Below are 20168 nucleotides of genomic sequence, written 5' to 3'. Positions count from 1 at the left end.
TAAGATTGGTATTTTTATGTCCGTTTCTTCGTAATGACTGTTGTCCATCCCCTCACCACCATCTTACCATGCGTCTAAAACTAATAGTAAATCGCTAATTAACATAAATAAATTGTTATTGCGACGAAGGCCGATTCGATAAGAAAATACTGATAAGTATCTATATAGTGAGTGACAAACAAAAAATTCAAAACCTCATAATGATCGTTAATTCCTCACTGCTTTGTATCTAAAATGTTTTTCTTCTTTGAACAGAAAGTACGAGTATCAGATATAACAAACTTTCTGCACTAACTTTGCAATATTCGAAACCACCATTACAGACTTAGCTCTACATAACTTGATTCTGCTCATTCATCGTGGCATGTGACTTCCTCCTATCATCAAAATAACTTTCTCTTACTATTTCCTTTCACCTCGTGAAATACAGAGACCAATGTTAACTTCTTAGCACTGTGGATAAACTTTACACCCAACGATATACTCCTGAAAAAAAATCCTGCCTAGGTGGAGAATCGAACCTACAACCTCCCTCGTAAGAATCAAGCATGCTATCTCTTCTCCAGGTAGCTCATGTTAAAATGTGCTACCAGTTTGAAGAAACTAATTCACACATAATGTCATATCTATAATTTCCTCATGGCAATTTTCATGAGGAAACTAATTCAGATAAAATCGAGAAACGCTGAAAGGGAAAAATGATGAACATGTCTATTGGCGTTTTGTCATATTTTGTAAATTGTGTAAAAATTCCGTGTTTTGAACAAGCAATCGTTTAGTTACGAAGTATTTTGTTGTTTGTTTAAAGTAGGAACAGGAGAGCGAAAAGGAGTCATTTGAACCAGACCATGTTTGACAAGAAATTTCAGCTTTTTACCAAAGACTATGAAAAGAGAGAGGAACGTATGAAATATAAAATATGTGTTAAATTAAAACAATTGAAACCTTGAAAGATAATACTAACAAACTTCAAACTATGAAAAACATATTTTCGTGGTGGAAAACTCCAAGTCATTTTCGAAATATGAACTTGATGTTTTTCTTTATTATGAAGTGGAGATATGAGACTATACGATCCCTCAGCACGAAAATTTTAATAAGCTACCTCCAACTTTTTCAATGGTCATAATTACTAATTAGGGTCCGGAAGTTGATGAAAAATCAACTTTTTTTCAGCCATGAATCGAAAATACGGTCAATGGAAAAGCATAATGTTATTCTTAACTGAAATGTTTGGCAATGGATTAAAATACTTCGTGTGAATATCTACTTTGAGGTTCTTTTTCTGGACACTATTATTGCTTTAATCTGTAGTTTTAAAGTTAAATTAGTCACAATATTAAATGCAATTACACTCTGGTATACGCGAAGCAGAACTGAATTTTCAGATGCTGGCTGACTACAGTATCATAGAAGGCCCACTCTGAAAGGAGATGAATTGGTTGATTTGGTGTTTTAAATCAACTTTATGCATAGTAAGGCTAATCGGGACTGGACAGTTTAAAGTGGGATAAAATGGAGTGGGAGTGCATAAAATAACGTGAACCGTGTGGTGTAGGGGGATCGTTTGCTTATGGAATGGAAGGTCATGGGTTCAAACCTACTTCTTTGCAAAATCTTTTTCGGGAAGTACACGGCTTTGGACGAGAATGCTTATCTACGTTTCTTGGATATTTCCGTTGATATTTATGCGATTTATGTCCAGCATTTCCGGATGCAGAAAGTTGACATGTAAGTTCTTAATATGTGTTAACTTATAACAGCTGAATGAAAGGAAAAGTATTTCCTAAAATCCTGCCAATCACTGAAAGATTAAAAACAGTAGAAGCATTACTTGAGGCATGCACAGTGGTGACAATTATGGAGTGTGGAGGGGCAGATGACCCAGCACTATGCTAAACATTATCTACCAAGGGAAAGAAACTGTCCTTTCCCTCCCTCCACCTTGCCCCATCAGCTTTGAAATCCAGTCGCTGCCACTGAGTATGCATCGCATAAATATTTACAGTTATATCATACAATATTATATTACGTTATTAGAACACTTCGTACTAGGTAGATAAAAAGGAAAAAATAATAAGGAAAGGGTGGGATTTGAACCTACGATGTTTCGATCTTGACAAAAACAGGAAAAAAAACGAAAGTGCTGTCATCTAACCAACTACTCCAGGAGATTGCTAACGGAAAGCTCAGTAAAACACGTTATCTCAGTTGATGCAACATTGTGCCGGAGTTTCAAACCATTTTCGCCAAGAACCAAGGAAAAGACACACTTTACAGAATCATTTGGTGGTGTGCAAGTTATCTTTACTAACATTTCGCATAAAATCATCATAAATTTGCCTTCTTTCATTCAAATGTGAACGCAATTCTTTCCAGGTGGATGAGAACCTGTTCAGTGTTTCACAATGCACATACATTTTCCTATTTTCAAATTCAGAACGAAGAATCTTGAAATATTTTCAACATTCGTATTTCTACTTAACATTTTTTTGTCTACTCATATATTTTATTACTGCTTTAGGGTATCTTTACTTTATGGAATGTGAAAGAATGAAAAAAAATCACGAGCGTTTTCATTCAGGAAGAAGAAATGTTGCAAATTTGGCTACTCTTAGTTGGCTCTGAAGCACTATGCTGCCAAATTTACGAATTCCGGACTTTGAAATTTTTCAGGGCGGTCAAATAAGATGTTGCGAAGTGTACCTACAAACGTTTTCAGGTTAAAATTTTTATCGGAGACCAATCAAATGAGAGATAGGAAGCAAGGTTCTATTAGATTACCATACACTGATATTACAAATTTGTAAAGAAAATCTTTTATTTCTTAGATTTTGTTACAATAGTGATGATACTGTTTAAAATGGTACATTACATGCGGTCTGTACAGATGAAAATCCTTTAAGATGAGAAATACACTATCAATCAGAATGATGATAAAGATACTTAAAAAAACTTCCTTTTTTGCACTGGACTTCATTTCATTTTTGCAAAAATGAAGATATACCAAGGACATAATTTAATTTTTTATTACTGTCGAGTCCAATAACGTAGAAAAATAACTTCTTAAATATTTCACTTTGGTTTACGAAATTTGTTTCCACTTTTAGCTTTCTTGTTAGCAGACTTCTTATCATCCACCTAAGAGAAAAGTAAGAGAGATGTAAGAGATACATACAGTGGAGCCTGGATTTTACATTTTACAGGGCCCTCAAACTGGAAAACTTAAAATGCAGGAAAATTTAATCACATTTTGCTATTTACGTGTAATTTCGTATTTCCATGTTGCACAATTTAATGGTTATTTCCGATTAATTTTGAAGACTGTCTTTATTCACTAAGGGTATGGTGGCTGCTCCAGATGCGCTACCCTTAGTGAATGAAGACTTGAGTCTTCAAAATTAATTGGAAATAACTATAGAGGCAAATATTTTTGGTAAATAAAAAAGCAAAATTTGGGTGCAAAAACAGTCAATTTCAGGGTTCAAAAGCAGTAAATAAAATCAAATTTTGCTGTTATAGCGGTCAAACCGCGGTATACAAAATGACATTTTGGTTTTAAAAATGTGAATATAATCCCAAATTTAATTTAAAAACTGCACTTACTACACATAACAAACATATCCCTTCTAATAGCACATTAAATTATTACCAGGATATTAAGTTTATTCCTGTATAAAGGGGTCAGTTTTTGCTTCTGAAATATTTACAGCAGAATGAATCACTTTTCCACAACTCCTGTCGGTATATAAACTGTAAATTTCGTGTTTAAGAGTATATTTCGCATTTTGCAGTTCATTTCGTGACAAAACAGGGTAGAAAAATGCACCTCACACCTTTCAGAAACATGAAAAATTAACATTAGAATGTGTTATTTCACATTTAGTGTTTTTGTTAAAAATGAAATATGCATGCCTCTAGAAATAACCATTAAATTGTGCAACGTGGAAATAAGAAATTTCACATAAATAATTCTCAAACCACGTTTACCGCATCCATCATGAAAATTTTGCTATGTTGGGACTATCAAGATTGAATGTATATAATACGGGATTCATAAAAATATTACCAGTGCATTCAAAACAACTATGTGGAGATTTTCTTGTAATTCCTAAGATTACACCTATCTTAAGATGAGAGCTAAACTGTATTGTTTTTAGTTGCTTTTTCTAGGGCTGAGCTGATACCACTTTGAAGCGATGCCGATACTCATACAGATTTCCACAAATACTGAGAGATACGAGGGTCACTATTTATATTTTGAGATTCCGCGATAACAATAAAATGGAATTAACTCGTGAACATTTTTGTGCGATGATTTTTTACGATTTTCGACGTGGATTATCAAGACAAGAGTGCATCGATCAACTTACTTCCACATTTGGCGATGAAGCCCCATCCTTTGCCACTGTGAAACGCTGGTATAACGAATTTAATCGTGGCCGCCATTCGCTCACCGACGAGATTCGCGAAGGTCGTCCAAAATCAGTTGTTGTTCAAGAAAACATTCATGCTGTGCAAAACCTAATACTGCAAGATCGTCATGTGACATACTGTGAGATTGAGGCAACCATAGGCATTAGTTCCACCAGCTTGTATAAAATATTACATGATCATTTAGCTGTGAGAAAGGTATGTTCTCGTTGGATGCCACACAATTTGACAAAAACTCAAAAAGACGCTCACGTCAATTGGTGCAAGCAAATGCTCAATAAATACAACCGTGGTGCTTCAAAAGACGTATATAAGATTGTAACAGGTGACGAATGATGGATATATGCATATGAGCCGGAACGTAAACAGCAGTCGACTGTATGGGTGTTTCAAGATGAACCCAATCCAACAAAAGTAGTTCGCGCTCGAAGCACATCAAAACAAATGGTCGCCTGTTTTTTCGGGAAAACTGGTCATGTGGCAACTGTGCCTTTAGAGGAACGTAGAACGGTCAACTCTGAATGGTACGCAACAATTTGTTTGTCAGAGGTCTTCGGTCAAATACGGAAAACAAACAAACGCCGTCGGATCATTCTTCATCAAGACAATGCCAGCTGTCACACATCTCGTCTAACAACAGACTTATGAACAGTCAAAAAATCGAATTGATGGGTCATCCGCCGTACAGTCCTGATTTGGCACCCAATGACTTCTTGTTCCCGAATGCCAAGAATGAATTGCGTGGACAACGATTTTCGTCGGCGGAAGACGCCGTTGATGCGTTCAAAAACCATATTATGGAGGTGACTCAAGAAGAATGGAAAAACTGCTTTGACAAATGGTTTGAACGAATGTAAAAGTGTATTGACCATAAAGGAGAATACTTCGAAAAACAATAAAGCAGTTTTCAATGCCAAATTCCTGTTTTTTCATTGTTAGGCTCAAAATATAAACAGTGACCCTCATACTTGAAAATTGTAATATGTCATCACAAAATATGTTTTTTTGTGTAAAATAGTGTGTTTGAATTTTGCATAATTTCCAGAATAATTAGACCGAGAAAGTGTTGCATGGCCTATTTGCAGACCCCATCAAAGACCAATATGCTGGAAAAGTATCTACAACTAAGTTATCAATTCAACCTCTGACCTCTTGACAATTTCTACAACTTCAATCCTCTGATGGTTGTTTTATTTATTAATTTTTATGTATATTCTTTTACATACCTTTTAAAGTTTTGTTAATATATTTTTAGTGAAATAGTTTTCAAACATAAGCAGACTATCAACAAGGTGAGTTCTACCCTGAAGAGAGTGAAGCCGATTCTCTTAGACTATCAACAAGGTGAGTTCTACCCTGAAGAGAGTGAAGCAGATTCTCTTAGACTATCAACAAGGTGAGTTCTACCCTGAAGAGAGTGAAGCAGATTCTCTTAGACTATCAACAAGGTGAGTTCTACCCCGAAGAGAGTGAAGCAGATTCTCTTAGACTATCAATAAGGTGAGTTCTACCGTGAAGAGTGTGACATTAGGTCTTGAAAGCTCGGAAATTTAAACTCCAAGAGAATTTGTTCATAATACATAAAAAAAAAAAATCTTACCTTTCTCTTGACACTGTTGTTTGTGCTTGGAAGAACTTTGAAGAAGGAATCAAGGCGACCTTGCGTAGACCCATGCCTGGCTTTCATCAACTTCTTGGCCCCATTGCGAACTCGTTCCTCACTGAAAGCCTTTTCGCCACACAAGTACTTCACCAAGCCTTCTTCGTCTGGTTCATTCCACTTGAACTAAAAAGTAATATTTTGCATATCATGTTTACATATCAAACTGTCAAATTATGTGTTTGTTTCAAATGCTTTGCAAACAGTTCAACAAATCAAAATGTTTCTATAATCAAAATGCAGCCAATGGTCATTTGCTAGAATACTTGCTTACATTTATTTCAAGAACAGATTTTTTGTACTTCAAAACAATATTTCATGAATTTACTTTAAAACAATGTTTCAGTACTCTCCAGTAATTTGTGTATATTGTAAACATATTTCTACAGGAATAGAATGAGGAAAAGTGCCAGAAAGGCAGATAAACAAAAATATTTCTAGACACATGCTTGCTTATATACACTTCTTGTTTTTATATTTTGCCCTGGGGGAGATGCAAGAAGCCCCAGAAGAATTTTAAGAGCAAAAATTTTAAAAAAAGGTGTGAATGGATTTTACATTTTGAATACTAGGTGTGCCAGTTAATTCTTAATTTCGTCGCTGGTTGGTGCTGGAAGCAAGGGTTGGTGCAGAGTCTCAACTGTTACGTCAGTGTGTTGCCAGGAGAGTACCTGTCAAAATGCCGTGGATGTGCAACTGAGTGCGAGTGATCATGATATTGGGTTTGTGTGGGAAACATGTTGACCTTCAAACCAAATAAGGAGCATGTGCGGCACATCCTGCTTTTCTTGTTCAATCAAAAGAAAAACGTGAGTGAAAGCCATCGTATCCTTGTGGAAACATATGGTGACAATGTCCTAACGCAAGACGTGTGTGTGCGTGGGTTTCGACGATTCAAAAGTGGCAATTTAGACCTGAAAGACAAAGATTGCCTGGGCCAGCCGAAAAAATTCCAAGATACTGAATTGCAAGCACTGTTCGACGAAGATGATATGCAAACGCAACAACAACTGGCAGAGAAGTTAAATGTTGGTCGCCAAACCATATCTGATCGTTTTCATGCCATGGGAAAGATCCAAAAGGCAGGGAAATGGGTCCCACATCATCTGAACGACAGACAAATGGAAAAGGGGAAAATGGTGTGTGAAGTGTTGCTTTCTCGGCATGAAAGAAAGTCTTTCTTGCATCGGATAGTGACTGGGGACGAAAAATGGATCTACTTCGAGAACCCAAAATGCAAAAAGTCATGGGTTGACCCAGGACAACCTTCAACATCGACCGCAAAACCGAATCGCTTTGGAAGAAAGACAATGCTGTGCATTTGGTGGGATCAGAAGGGTGTGGTGTACCATGAACTTCTGAAACCAGGTGAAACAGTGAATGCCGTTCGTTACCGTCAACAACTCATCAATTTGAACCCTGAATTGATCGAAAAGTGCCCAGATTGGGCGACAAGACACGGAAAAGTGATTTTGCAGCACGACAACGCCTCATCACACACAGTGAAATGCGTCACACACACCATTTCTGCACTTGGCTGGGAATTTTTGCCCCACCTGCCATACTCACCAGACTTAGCCCCTTCGGACTACCACTTGTTTTCAGCGATGTCTCACTCACTTTCCCAGCAACACTTCAACAATTACGAAGATGTCGAACAGTGGCTTGCTGACTGGATCTCCTCAAAATTTGACGGACAGATGGGCACAATGTATAGCTAGCGATGGCGCATACTTTGAATAAAGCATTTGTTACCTTTCTCCCCAGATACACTTGTTTTCTTTTGGGATCAATTAAGAATTATTAACCGGCACACCTGGTAGCTCTGAACTTAACCCATACTGATGGCAGTTTGTTGATGCATAAGCACTGTATTGCTGCTGTACAACATACATCAATTTACAAGTGTTTTGCTTGTTCTTTACAATATTCAAGAATAACATCATTTAATCATAAAATCCACTTTCTCAGAATTTTGGGGCAAATTAAATGAAATGTTCTCTTCAAAAGTGTTGGCATAGGTAAATAAAGTGAGGATTGTGCGACTTTTGTATCACTATGTACATACGTCAAAAGATGCAGGATCTGCAACATCTGGTTCTTGGAACAACCGTCGTGCCTCCTTGTACAGCCAGTCTTCTGGGGGTGGGTACTTCTTGGTGTCTAAATGCTTCAGAATAGTTTCCAAATTACGATGCTGTTTGATCAGATCCATTGCTCGCTTTGGGCCAATGCCTTTGATGCTGTCACAGTAATCGCAACCCAACAGAATACACAAATCAATGAACTGAAAAAAAAAAGTTTACCAATGCCATTAAATGTATATAATATAGGATGAGTCTAAAGTCAGGAACCATAACTTCAAGATAAAAATAATCATAAATTAAACTACAAACTATGTGAAACAGACATAAAATTCCAAATGTTTCATTGACCTCCTTAATAAATGAATGTTATTAGCTTTTGCAATGCAAAAGAAGCTGCATATTTAGACAGATTAAAAAATTACAGAATGGAGATTATATTTGTACAACATATAAATTGTAACAAAAGGACAAAATATGGCACTAAAAAATTGTAAGATATTTATAGAGGCACATATTTTTGGTCAATAAAAAAAGCAAAATTTCGGTACAAAAACAGAGTCGATTTCGGGATCAAAAGCGGTAAATAAAATAAAATTTCGGTGTTATAGCGGTGAATAATCACATCAAAAGTGCTATATAAAATGACATTTTGGTTCTAAAATTGTGAATATAATCCTAAATTTGATTTAAAAACTGCAGTTATTACACAAAATAAACTTACCGCTTCTAATAGCTCATTTATGAAGTTACCAGAGTATTAAGTTTATACCTGTGTAAAGCGATCCGTTTTTGCTTCTCAAATATTTACAGCAGAATTAATCAATTTTCCGTGAGTTGCATAACTTACAGGATACTTCAGACTTCAGAAAGTGTCGCGTCGGTATATAAACGGTAAATTTCGTGTTTAAGAGTATATTTCGCATTTTGCAGTTCATTTCGCATTATTTCGTGACAAAACAGGATAGAAAAATGTGCCTCACACCTTTCAGAAACATGAAAAATGAACATTACAACATGATATTTCATATTTCGTGTTTTTGTCAAAAACGAAATTTGCATGCCTCTAGATATTTATAGATATATTGGATCAATTGAATGATGGTCGGATGAAATTGTTGCAGGGTCACTCACAAAACAAGCAACTAATCTTCTACAGTGTACTGTGTAGAGGGTTAAGATAGGAAAAAAAAGTTTGAAAGGTAAGCAAAAATTACACAAAAAAAAGGGAATTTTTAAACAAGGTCCAGCAAAATAGGCACTATACCTCTGAAAAATAACTTTTATAGCCACAGCGAAAACAAGTTTAAAATGTTAATGCCGGTGTCTTCATACCAAGGAACAAAAAAGGCAAAGAACTAGTATTTTATCAGTTTGCTGAAATACAATAAAAAAAATCCACAAAGCAAACATTCAGCAAGCAGATCAATAAAAAAAAGGGTTTTGCAAAGTCAATATTTTTAAAACTCAGTGTCACTGTACTTCTCATTAATTACCTCATCTTGACTAAGGTTCAGTCCTTCCAGAACGCGATCAAGGTGATACTCCTGAATGGGCATTTTGCGTGCTTCGCTGAAGGTCATGTGACGCAAGAGAACACTAGATCCAAAAGTTAAGCCATCCATATCTTCCGTTGCAGTTGCATAAACCTTTCCTGCTTTAACCAATGATGCACATTGAGCTTCTGCTTCACAGGGGGCCTGTAATGATTACAATGTTAAAATAACATACACTAGGAATGGGTCAGATTATTTTGTACATGCTCGTACTCATCGTCAGGCAATAAGGCATTGGTAAAATTGTGCTCGGCCACTAATGATCTAATAAATTGTTATTCCACACTTGCAGTGTAATTATGCATTCTAATATAACTAGGGCTTGTAAGTTGATGAAACACAATTCTTTTTCCTGGGCTTTGAAGACAATGCTAAACCTGATACAGGGTGTTCCAAAATAACAAATCCAAAATTCTAGACTTTTTCTTGACCTTTGTTTTTCTTTCCTAAATATGTATTTAATAGCCCCTACTTAGGTATAATTGCAAATTAAGAAAATAGATTATTCAATGAAAAATCCCTAACACAAAGTGAAAAGATGAAAACTGAAGTTGTACTTTAGTAAGAGATTTACACTTACTTTAATTATTAATGCATGTAAAAATTAATGCTTCAGATTTCGTCCTGGATGGGGAATGGCCACATTACTTTAATATTTTAACAAAACTCTATGCATAAAATAATATAATTCTTAAGAAACTAGGTGAAAAAATCTTAACCACAACTCAATAAAATTGTAGATTTCCAAATATTAAATTTTATCAAATCCCTATATTAAAAAAAAAAAAAATATCAAAAATTCTTGACAAGCATAATTTCTACTTTTTCTTGATTTTCTTGACTGGTAGACACCCTGTGATATTAGTCTGTTTCCCTTCAGTTAGAACCAGAAAACAGCGTTTTCTTTATGTCATTTCCAGTATGTTTTCCCCCAATTTTTGTTGCATGTTATATTATTTTTTTAGGTTTCTTTTTGCTCCTTCCCTGTTGTTCTGTGAATTTTAGATGCATTTGCTAGCATACCTTACATATTTAAATTTCCTAACCTAGTATTTTTAGCAAGTATATCCATTATGCAAAAGCACAATATTAGTTTTAACTGAAATCTTCCCTGAAAGGAGGTCTATGACTTTACAGAAAAATTTTGCAGCATATTTTATGTAACTTTCAAGTAAATACTTGTATAAAGAAAAGTATATTAGCCTTTATTGCTTTTTTCCTAGGGATGGGATCGATCAATCGGCATTACCGGTATTTGCTAGCATAGCCAGCCAAATCAGTACATCAGTAATATTACCGATAATTTTACAGATCCGATATGTCTATAAATATCTTATAACAGGGTGACCATGATAAAATTCAAGTATAATTCCTGGTTTTCAAGGCGAACTTTCCAAAAATTAAAGGTTTGATTTGATTTAGTTTATTTTACTTCGCGTTTTGTGCCTCTTGGCTAATTTGCGAAGATGGGGATGAGTGATGAAATGATGAAATTGATGAATGGACATTCACAAACAACCAAGCCCGACCGGGATTCGAACCCGGGACCCTTGGCATCGCACCGCGATGTGCTAACCACTCGGCCACCAAAAATTAAAGGCTACAAGAAGATGGTTTCTCTATTTCAACCATTCCCATTACCGCCTCTCACCCCCCCCCCTAAAAATACAGTATATTAACAATATACAGTGTCTTTGTGATTCCAATGTATCCAAAAATTCAGATTCAATTCAATTAAACGGTATATATTTAAATATTTAATTTAAGATGCAGAGTTTACGTTTCCCATTTCACATACTCACACTCGAAATACATGTACAAACACAAGTCACAAATGTTACGGGATATATAAATCTAGAGAAAATGTTAATTGTATAACAATTTCCAACTCTAATTTACCTAATCAACTTCAAGATATCTCATCTTGCAATAATCTTCCGTCTGTGTGATAGATTATTATTCTGCAAAGAACACTAACGAAGACAACAGATCGAGAGAATTTTGATTTATTTTCCACACAGCTTTCTTTTCTTTCTCTTCCTCTATAAAAATAAAAGCTAAACTGTCAAAAAATTATCTCAGGGCATTTATAAAGTAAACTCAATGAGATTTGAAGTAATAAAAGTTGTAATTTTTCACCCTGTATAATTTAGTGCAATATTTTGTCATTTTGTTATGATTTTTTAGGGATAGAAACATATAATCTCCATTATCTACTTTTTAAAATGTAAATGTCTAAATGTGCAGCTTCTTTTCCATTGCAGTCATCTGGTAACATAAATTTACTGAGGAGGTAAATGAACCATTCATAATCTTCAAGAACCATTTGGATTTTATATCGGTACTTTATCGGTATAGGCCAAATTTCATCTGTCACCCTTTGCTTCAGTAGTTTAAAATGCGAAAGAATGGATTTCCTTGAATTATTCAACTATTCTCTTGTATTTTATGAAAAAATGAAGCTTTTATTTGAAGAGTGAAAATTATTTTTAGGGCATTGATAAATAAATTTAAGGTTATTCTATAGGTCATTTTTTTTATAGATATTTTAGGTCATCAACTTCCAAGCCCTAATTATAACTAATTTTCTTCATGGTAAGTTTTGATTGTTGCTATCACTACTTTTGCTATCACTACTTTTGCATTCCAAAACAAATAAAACAATTACAAAAGTTTAATGAACCAAAGTTTCAACTTTACTTAAAAAATCTGTCTTCAAGCTACATTATTTTACAATTTCTACGCATGTTCACAATGTTTTGTGCTTGTTATATTTGTATGGGAATAAACATGTTAGTTTCATTTCAAACTCTTCTGAACAATTTCATATTGCCACAATGTTCAAGTCTCAATATCATTGAGTTTATGTTTTAAGTCCGCTTTAAGTCTACATTTTAAAGTGGGATTCAAACCAGTATGTGTCACTACTGGGTAGTGAACCCTCGACACCTTGATTACGAAGTGACAGTATTATCATTACACCATAGAGGAGTGTGTGAGTTGTTGTTTTAAGTCCACTTTATGCACAGTAAGGCTAATCGGGACTGGACCTACAGTTTAAAGTGGGATCCGAACCACTTGTGCCTCCACCAGGTATCGAACCCGGGACCCCTTGATTACAAGGCAATGACGCTACCACTGCGCCATGGGGGAGGTCACACCATAGAGGAGGCTCAAGTATTAAAATTAGAATAGAGTATCAATCAAGTATCAATAGAATACCTCTATTTATTGAAAACATTATCAGTAGTGTTGGACTTATACCAGTATATTACTTTCACAATCTTAAAATCCTAGAAAATATGCAAAGTGCATTCATTATTTTCATTAGTTTTGCATCAGCACTGCACCACAAAAGTAAATTACAGTGACGTAAATGTTACGATTAGGCTATATCAATTGCAATGGGAATCAGTAAAGAATATTCATACTGGGTAAACCAGGTCCATAGGTTGAAAGAAACTGTTCTCTTAATTTTTACCTACTACAGAACTACGCTCCAAAACAAGATAAAAGACGAGAAAGGTACTTACTTCAACATACGGGATTCCCATCAATGTTAACAGTTGCTTGCACTCGTCTGCATGATGTTTGGTAACTTTAACAAGCCGTCTGTTGAACTTGTCGATTTGCTCAGCATCACCTACAACAGAGTAAGATGGGCATCATTAAAACTTAGTACATGGAAATTATACAAGTTCTACTCTTCATAATTTTACAATTGAACAGAAAAATTAAATATCTTAATGTGGTAAATACTCTTAGTGAACTGAAAAGTGAAATGTTTCCAGTTTCCAATCCTAGGCAAAAAAAAGGCATTAAGGGGAAAGGGACAATTTCCCCATGGTCTTCCTCGCTGCGGCAGCTGCTGATCACTGTTGCCAACTTTGCTCTTTTGGAGCCAGATCTGGGTCTTTTGTGCACTTGCTTGGCTGTGAACTGTGGCACCCGCCCCTGCCCCACTATGATACCACCACTGGCTCCGGCCCACAAAGACCAACTTTTGCCATGAGTCTACATTTTGCATGTGATGGGATATTGTTACATTGGCTGCGTCACCCACCCCCTCTTACCTCCCCAGCTACTTTTGTATAGCGCCGTGACAAAGGTGAAGATGGCAATATTGTTATCCGGGAATCCTTTATTTTCGATTTCATATAAGCATCAGTGGATTATTGAAATGGGTGATGCCACCAAATCTAGGCTGTGAAAATTAAGAATAAATTGCTAGCACTTTAAAGCTAATGGTAATAGCAGCGTTCCCACTCCTCAAACATTTAAAACTACTCTAGGAGGCAATTTCTGCTGCCTTCGTTAATCTAGCTCTTTTATGCACTACAAGTTCGGCAACACTGCCAGCATGGCCATAGGAGGCAAGGAGAAATGCATTAGGCTTATGGGACCATTATTTTATTTGTTCTCTTGGGAATATCAAACATCCAATGCCAATGATGTACAAAAGTACATGGATGGAAAAAGGACAAGTTGAACTATGTCATAGTAGTAGGAAAAGTCAAAACTCCCAATTAGCCGTAACTTGAAGTTGAATTCCCATAAGGAATACATTGGATTCTGTAAATACTTATTAATCATATTTTTCAAACACCGGGTCTAGCATACTAATCAACTTTGAAAACAGTTCCCACTTGCAACATGGAGAGAAATTCATACTCTCTTGCATGCTAATCCCTTTTTTAAATAGCAATGTCCAATACTACGATATTGAAATAAATGCACAACTGGTGCATAATTGTCCCTCTTCGCCTTAAATTCCCCTGATTTTTTCATGATTTCCTGGTTAATGGAAACCTGCTGGAGCTACGTAACTACTTTACCTGCTTCTTCAGCCTTTTCTAGAGCTTTCTGAGCCTCTTCCCTTCGCTCTGCTCTCTTTGACAACTCCCCAGATTTCATTTCAGGAGGCTTCCCATCGAACACATACATTGGCTTTATGCCATGGTCAACCATCCTAATTGTCCTATAGAAGGTGCCCATCAGGTGGCTGCAAGAAACCGGGAATAACAAATAATAATAAAAAACAGCATAACTTATCCACAAGATTATGTGCAAGTCTGTTGAACTCTGCATTCCATCAAGCCCATGCTTGCTGCCATGTACTTTACATTCTCTACATGTGTTACCACTGGCGGAGATTTGGGGGGACTTGGGGGCAATCCCCCCTCCCTATGGCCTCTTAATAATGCTGAACCTTGTCTACCAAGAGCAAGTGAATTTACATAGGCTATAATGTTTATACATAGACGCAGACTATCACTTATCATGGTGTCTACCAAAATAACAAATCCAAAATTCTTGACTTTTTCTTGTTTTTTTTTAACTTTATTTATTCGACCCATAAAAAAAAACATAAGCTGTACTTTAACAAGAGAATTAAACTTATTTTATGTATTAATGCAGGTAATAATTAATGTTCCCTTCCATGTAGTACGCCCTAGACTGCATTTGGCAGACTAACAAGACCCTGGCATCTGGACTTGAGGCCAGTATAATCTTGTGAGGCTCTTGATGTCATCCCTATATGTTTGTGATTGTCCATTCATCCATCTCATTTACCACCATTCATCTTCGTGATTAGCCAAAAGGGGCAGAAAAGCAAAATAAAGTAAACAAAAATCAATCATTGTGATAGCAAAAATCCTTGACCACAAGTATAATTTCTTGATTACTTTTTCTTGACTGGTAGACACCCTCTTTATGCATACACACATCACTGCCAGTGGCGTGCACATGGTTTTCGAATGGGAGGGGTTACTTACACTTTTTCTTGGTAGTCAGCCCTCATTTTGTCATATTTTCCTACATTTGATGTTCTTTTTTTTTTTTTTTTAGGAATACTGGGCCAAAGGGAGGCCCCCTCCCCCCCCCCCTTGGGCATGCCACTGATTACTGCTACCTATTATTAGGCTGCTGGGTCTCGCATGAACATATTAAAACAAAACAGTCACTGTTTTGTTCCAAGGGTACATATTAATTAACATAAAAAGTTTAAAAATAGAATACTATTTAATCAGGGCATGAACTTTTAAAGAAACAAGTTTACCAGGCTGCAGGCTCATGAAGGTAGAGGACCACTGCACTACAGAAACTTTGCTGGGAGTTGCTATCACACCCCCCTTACAGTCTGGACATTGCTCCAAGTGATTTATGCACCCTTAAAAGGAGTTTCTTGGAGGCCCACCAGCATTTCAGCTTCAGCAGTGACAAAAAGAGGTGAAGCAAGCAGTCCAATGACCCCAGCATACTAAGTAATCTTTCTACACTGCTAGTATCCAAGCACTAGTGAATTGCTGGGGAAAGTTAATTAGTCTAGCGTGGGATTACATCGAGAAGTAAAATACTTTTCTATTGGGGATGGCCAGAAATACCTGGGTGTTGGGCAAGGTGGATTGACTTGAATTGTGATTTAAATAATTTATAGAATAATGTACATAAGAATTTTCTAAATATCAGAATCATTTTCGGTGAAATTATATTAATCTCATAATCAATTAATGGTGTTTATTAGGCTCTAAGAAAGGAAAAGAAATTCATACGAAAGGAAATCTAATATTTAAACTGTAAACACACCTCATTTAAAATTCAGTAATTTCTATAGCCAAAAATTGCAAAAATTTTGTGTAGAAGATACAAAAAAATACTAATCATGCTAAACCGTAAACAGTGCCATTATCATTAAACTGTAAATAAAACATGGCAGCTGATATTTTGCAAACTATAATTAAAAAAATTGCCAAAATTCATCTGCAAAGACTATAGAAAATATTTTACGTTACAATTATAGAGTACACCCAGAATGTTTTATTTTGAATGGAAGAAAAGTTACTGAAATTATTATAATTTCATTAACACACTCAACAAACATTTCCATAGTAGGTTCACACATATACAGTATCAGTATATTTACACAATTTTTTATTTGCTTTAATCAAACGGTTCAAATATTTTAGATTAGTTTCCTAGAAAAAGCCTTTCTATTACAAAAAAAAATCTAAATGTACGGTGCCAAAAACCATAAAAGCAATTTTAAGTGTTTTTTTTTAAATGAAAAAATCGATTTAAATAAAAAAAAAATAGAAGTTATGATTTTTATCCACCCTGGTGTTGGGTAATAATAGATCTGGTTACCTGGTTCTCTCTTTTTTACTACTATTTTTTTTTCTAGCATTGTTTATGAACCCAATATGAAAAACGTTTCCCCAACCACCACTTTCAACTCTACTCTGCCTCATACCTTGTTGTTTCACCATCAGTAGACATCAACTGTGCTCCTTCACTCCGAACTGCTATCAAAAACTGATATAAACTCATAGATGCATCAATAGCAACCTTGCGCCCTAAAAAAAAGAACAAATATAAAAGAGACAGGGAAGGAAACTGTAGAGATGATTAAAAACCAGTATTTCTTACACTGCACTTCTTCAACTTACACATTTACATTCACGTTGCTTATTTACGTCATTCTCTCTGTCTCTTTAGACTAATTATGAGTGATTAGATATAATTGATGAAGTTTCAAACCCAGCGCCAGATCTCCACCTGGTGGTGAAAATTTTAATTAATTTTTTTCATCAGCATTTGCTTCCTCATGATCTCCATAGCGTCCGTGCCAAGTTTTACAGCAATCTGATGCTTGAAAACGGCTCTCAGTAGGGAACTCCTACCCTGACATCGGTGGTGTTAGTAAGCTGACAATGACATTATTATTGGTGTTTTTCTTATGTTATGAGTGTTCAGTTGAATAGCGACATTTTTGTGTGTTCGTTCACGTCATGGGTGTTGTTTCAATTCCGACGGGAGAAAGATCGGTGAAAGTGGCCCATAATAGGAAGTTTTTCAATTTAGTTGGTCATACTTTTAGCTCAAATACATAACTTATTTGTGGTTTCTGCACCCCAAAACATAATGGAGATACAAATATGATGATGTTGTTAGGTTAGGGATGTTAGGTAACAATAATAAATTATTTATTCCCGTTGACCCATTTCCATGGGTATGGAAAACATCATACAATGCTAAAGTTACAAAATGGGAAAAATGCAAGAAAAAATACAAATAACGGTTAGGGTTATACAGTTAAATGTCTGTTAATTACAGTTAACATAATTTATATACGACCAGATCACAAATGCTTAATTTGTAAAAAGAAAAATACATTACCAAATTTCAATGCTCCAGTTTACTACTTTAATTGTGTCAATGGTGTTTGACATTTACATTATTACTGGCAACTCTCTTATGTTATGAGAGTTTGGTTTGATGCTAATGACACTTTACTGTGTTTTTCGCTTCATGAGTGTCTAACGAATGGAATTCTGATGGGAAACATGAGTGAAAGTAGTCTGGAATAGGAGTTTTTTGGCTACATGGGTGTTTAATGAATGGAATTCTAATGGGATTTGTGGTTTCTGCATGCTAAAACCAATTTTATGTTAGGTAAAACTGGAAGAAGTACATTTGGCCAAGGGCACTGATAAATTACACTTTTAGGAATTGATGCATACGAAATGAATGTTCCAACAGGTAAAATAAACATACTTTCACATAATTTCATTAAATCAAGATTCAGGAAGTCAGATATGTCATCTTCACTCGTGAGAAAATTTGGTGTTCAGTCATTACATAGTCCATCAACTAGGGGCAAGTGACATATTTATAAAATAATGTATAGATGTCACAAACATCATATTTCTGTTGTTGTTTACAAGTTCTTCAGAAGAACACATACCAAATACACGCTCAATATCCCCATTCATGTTTGTGTGATAATTTGCCAAAGTAGAATCTCTCAGTATTTTTTGTAAACATGGCTTCTCCCAAAAAGGGTTAGTGAAGCCCTTACATGGCTCAAGTTCCTTTTGTTTTATTGCGATTTCATTATGCTACAAATGCAATTTTAACATGGTTCAATTTCGATTTACTTCCGTACCACATACTGCGGAGTTTTAGTGATTACTTAAGATTTTGTTCAATATATGCTTTCGTAGTCAGGTTAGGCAGGCCAGGTTGGATTATCTTAGCATTAAAATAAAGTCCCTAAATGCATTCTACTCAGGTTCCAGTTTACTTCTACATTAATTCCCACTAGTCTACGATACTTACAGTCACTTGTCAATGGAAAATACATTGTCCATGGGAAGCGCACATGCTTGTAAAGGTAATTCTTAAGTTGTTTCTTTTTTCAACATAAATAACTATTTCTATATCCAAACAGTGCTCATTAGTTTAACCACTTGCCTGACATATTATTTTCCCAAAAATGGTCCATATTTTACACATTTTTTTCATTGTGTGTTTGTAATGTACTGATATCGGCAATTAAGGAACAGTAATTAAATTCTATTTTTGGGGTCAAATAAGGTTACCAAACTATTTAAAAAACCTCCATAATTATTAACCTGAGTTAACTCGTACATACATGGAAAGTACTACAAATGTTTCAAAATAGCATATAAACTGTGGAAAATAAAATGTCTTCAAATTTTAATGTTGAATTCCAAAGAGACAGATCCAACATATGAAAGAAAATCTTTTTATAATACTTTTTGCCACACTTCCTTGGTGTGGTGTACGAAGCAAGATGCTGATCAACACCATTCATTTTGTCGTTGTAATCGACCACCACTCGTGGTTTAATCTTTTCTTTGTGACGTTGTGTTACAGTCATCATTTCAACAGAATGGATGGTTGACAACAATGTCACATCCTTCTTATCTTTCCATTTCATGACTGTCACTTTGCCTCATTGCAACCCTACTTCTTAGAGCCTGTGGTAGATCTTTCCTACTGCGTTTCAGTGTTCCAAATACATCAGTCTTTTTCGAAATGAACAGATCTGCAAGTTGTGGTGAGTTATAATAATTGTCCATTGTCAAACAGTACCCCTTTTCTAACAAATCATATACCAAAGCAAAGATTTTGGAAGGCGACTGTACACCACCACAACTATCTGTATCTGTTTCGTCAATACACACACTCCACTGTTGTATCACTTCCACTCATGTCCATTTCCTCCTCATCCTCCTCTATACTGTTGTCTGTAAGCTTGTCGTCACTCATCTTGTCGTTCTTCACACGTTGGAAAACACTAAACCATGAACAGAATGTATTCACAACACAAAAAAATGCTCTAAGTTTTGGCACTACACTCACACAACGACCACAAGTACCACTGGAAAGGCAACAACTACGTAGTGTCAAGGGAATCCGGTAGATGGCAGCAGTACCTCGACATGCTATCTACACCTTCCATCTACTGGCCAAAATGGGAATTAACACCTTTTAAAGCTCAAACGAGACTGTCCGGGTAGGCAGAAAAGTGCACTGCAGTTGCACGATTTTAACGAGATAACTCGGGTAAATAATATATAAAGCAAAAACGAATTCCGAGTGAACTCGGGTTAATCAGGCAAGTGT

At 35.7% G+C, this 20168-nt stretch overlaps 1 protein-coding gene across 1 annotated transcript in view; it reads right to left on the bottom strand.

The window, feature by feature from the left end:
* Positions 1-2821: 2821 nt before the first annotated feature.
* Fen1 (Flap structure-specific endonuclease 1) overlaps positions 2822-20168 on the bottom strand; it is a 30679-nt gene continuing 13332 nt past the window's right edge. The window contains exons 2-8 of the mRNA XM_083113490.1: positions 16987-17089; positions 14570-14736; positions 13268-13377; positions 9675-9878; positions 8163-8381; positions 6035-6220; positions 2822-3141 (exon numbers count right to left, since the gene is read on the bottom strand). Coding sequence (XP_082969616.1) covers positions 3076-3141; positions 6035-6220; positions 8163-8381; positions 9675-9878; positions 13268-13377; positions 14570-14736; positions 16987-17089 — 1055 coding nt within the window. The 3' untranslated portion in view covers positions 2822-3075. The remainder of the gene's footprint in view (positions 3142-6034; positions 6221-8162; positions 8382-9674; positions 9879-13267; positions 13378-14569; positions 14737-16986; positions 17090-20168) is intronic.

The sequence above is a fragment of the Lepisma saccharinum genome, chromosome 27, assembly GCF_977018435.1.
Source record: "Lepisma saccharinum chromosome 27, izLepSacc3.1, whole genome shotgun sequence".
In the NCBI taxonomy this organism is placed as follows: domain Eukaryota; kingdom Metazoa; phylum Arthropoda; class Insecta; order Zygentoma; family Lepismatidae; genus Lepisma; species Lepisma saccharinum.
The sequence above is the reverse complement of the archived record's forward strand: the minus strand, read 5'-3'. Positions and strand labels throughout refer to the sequence as shown.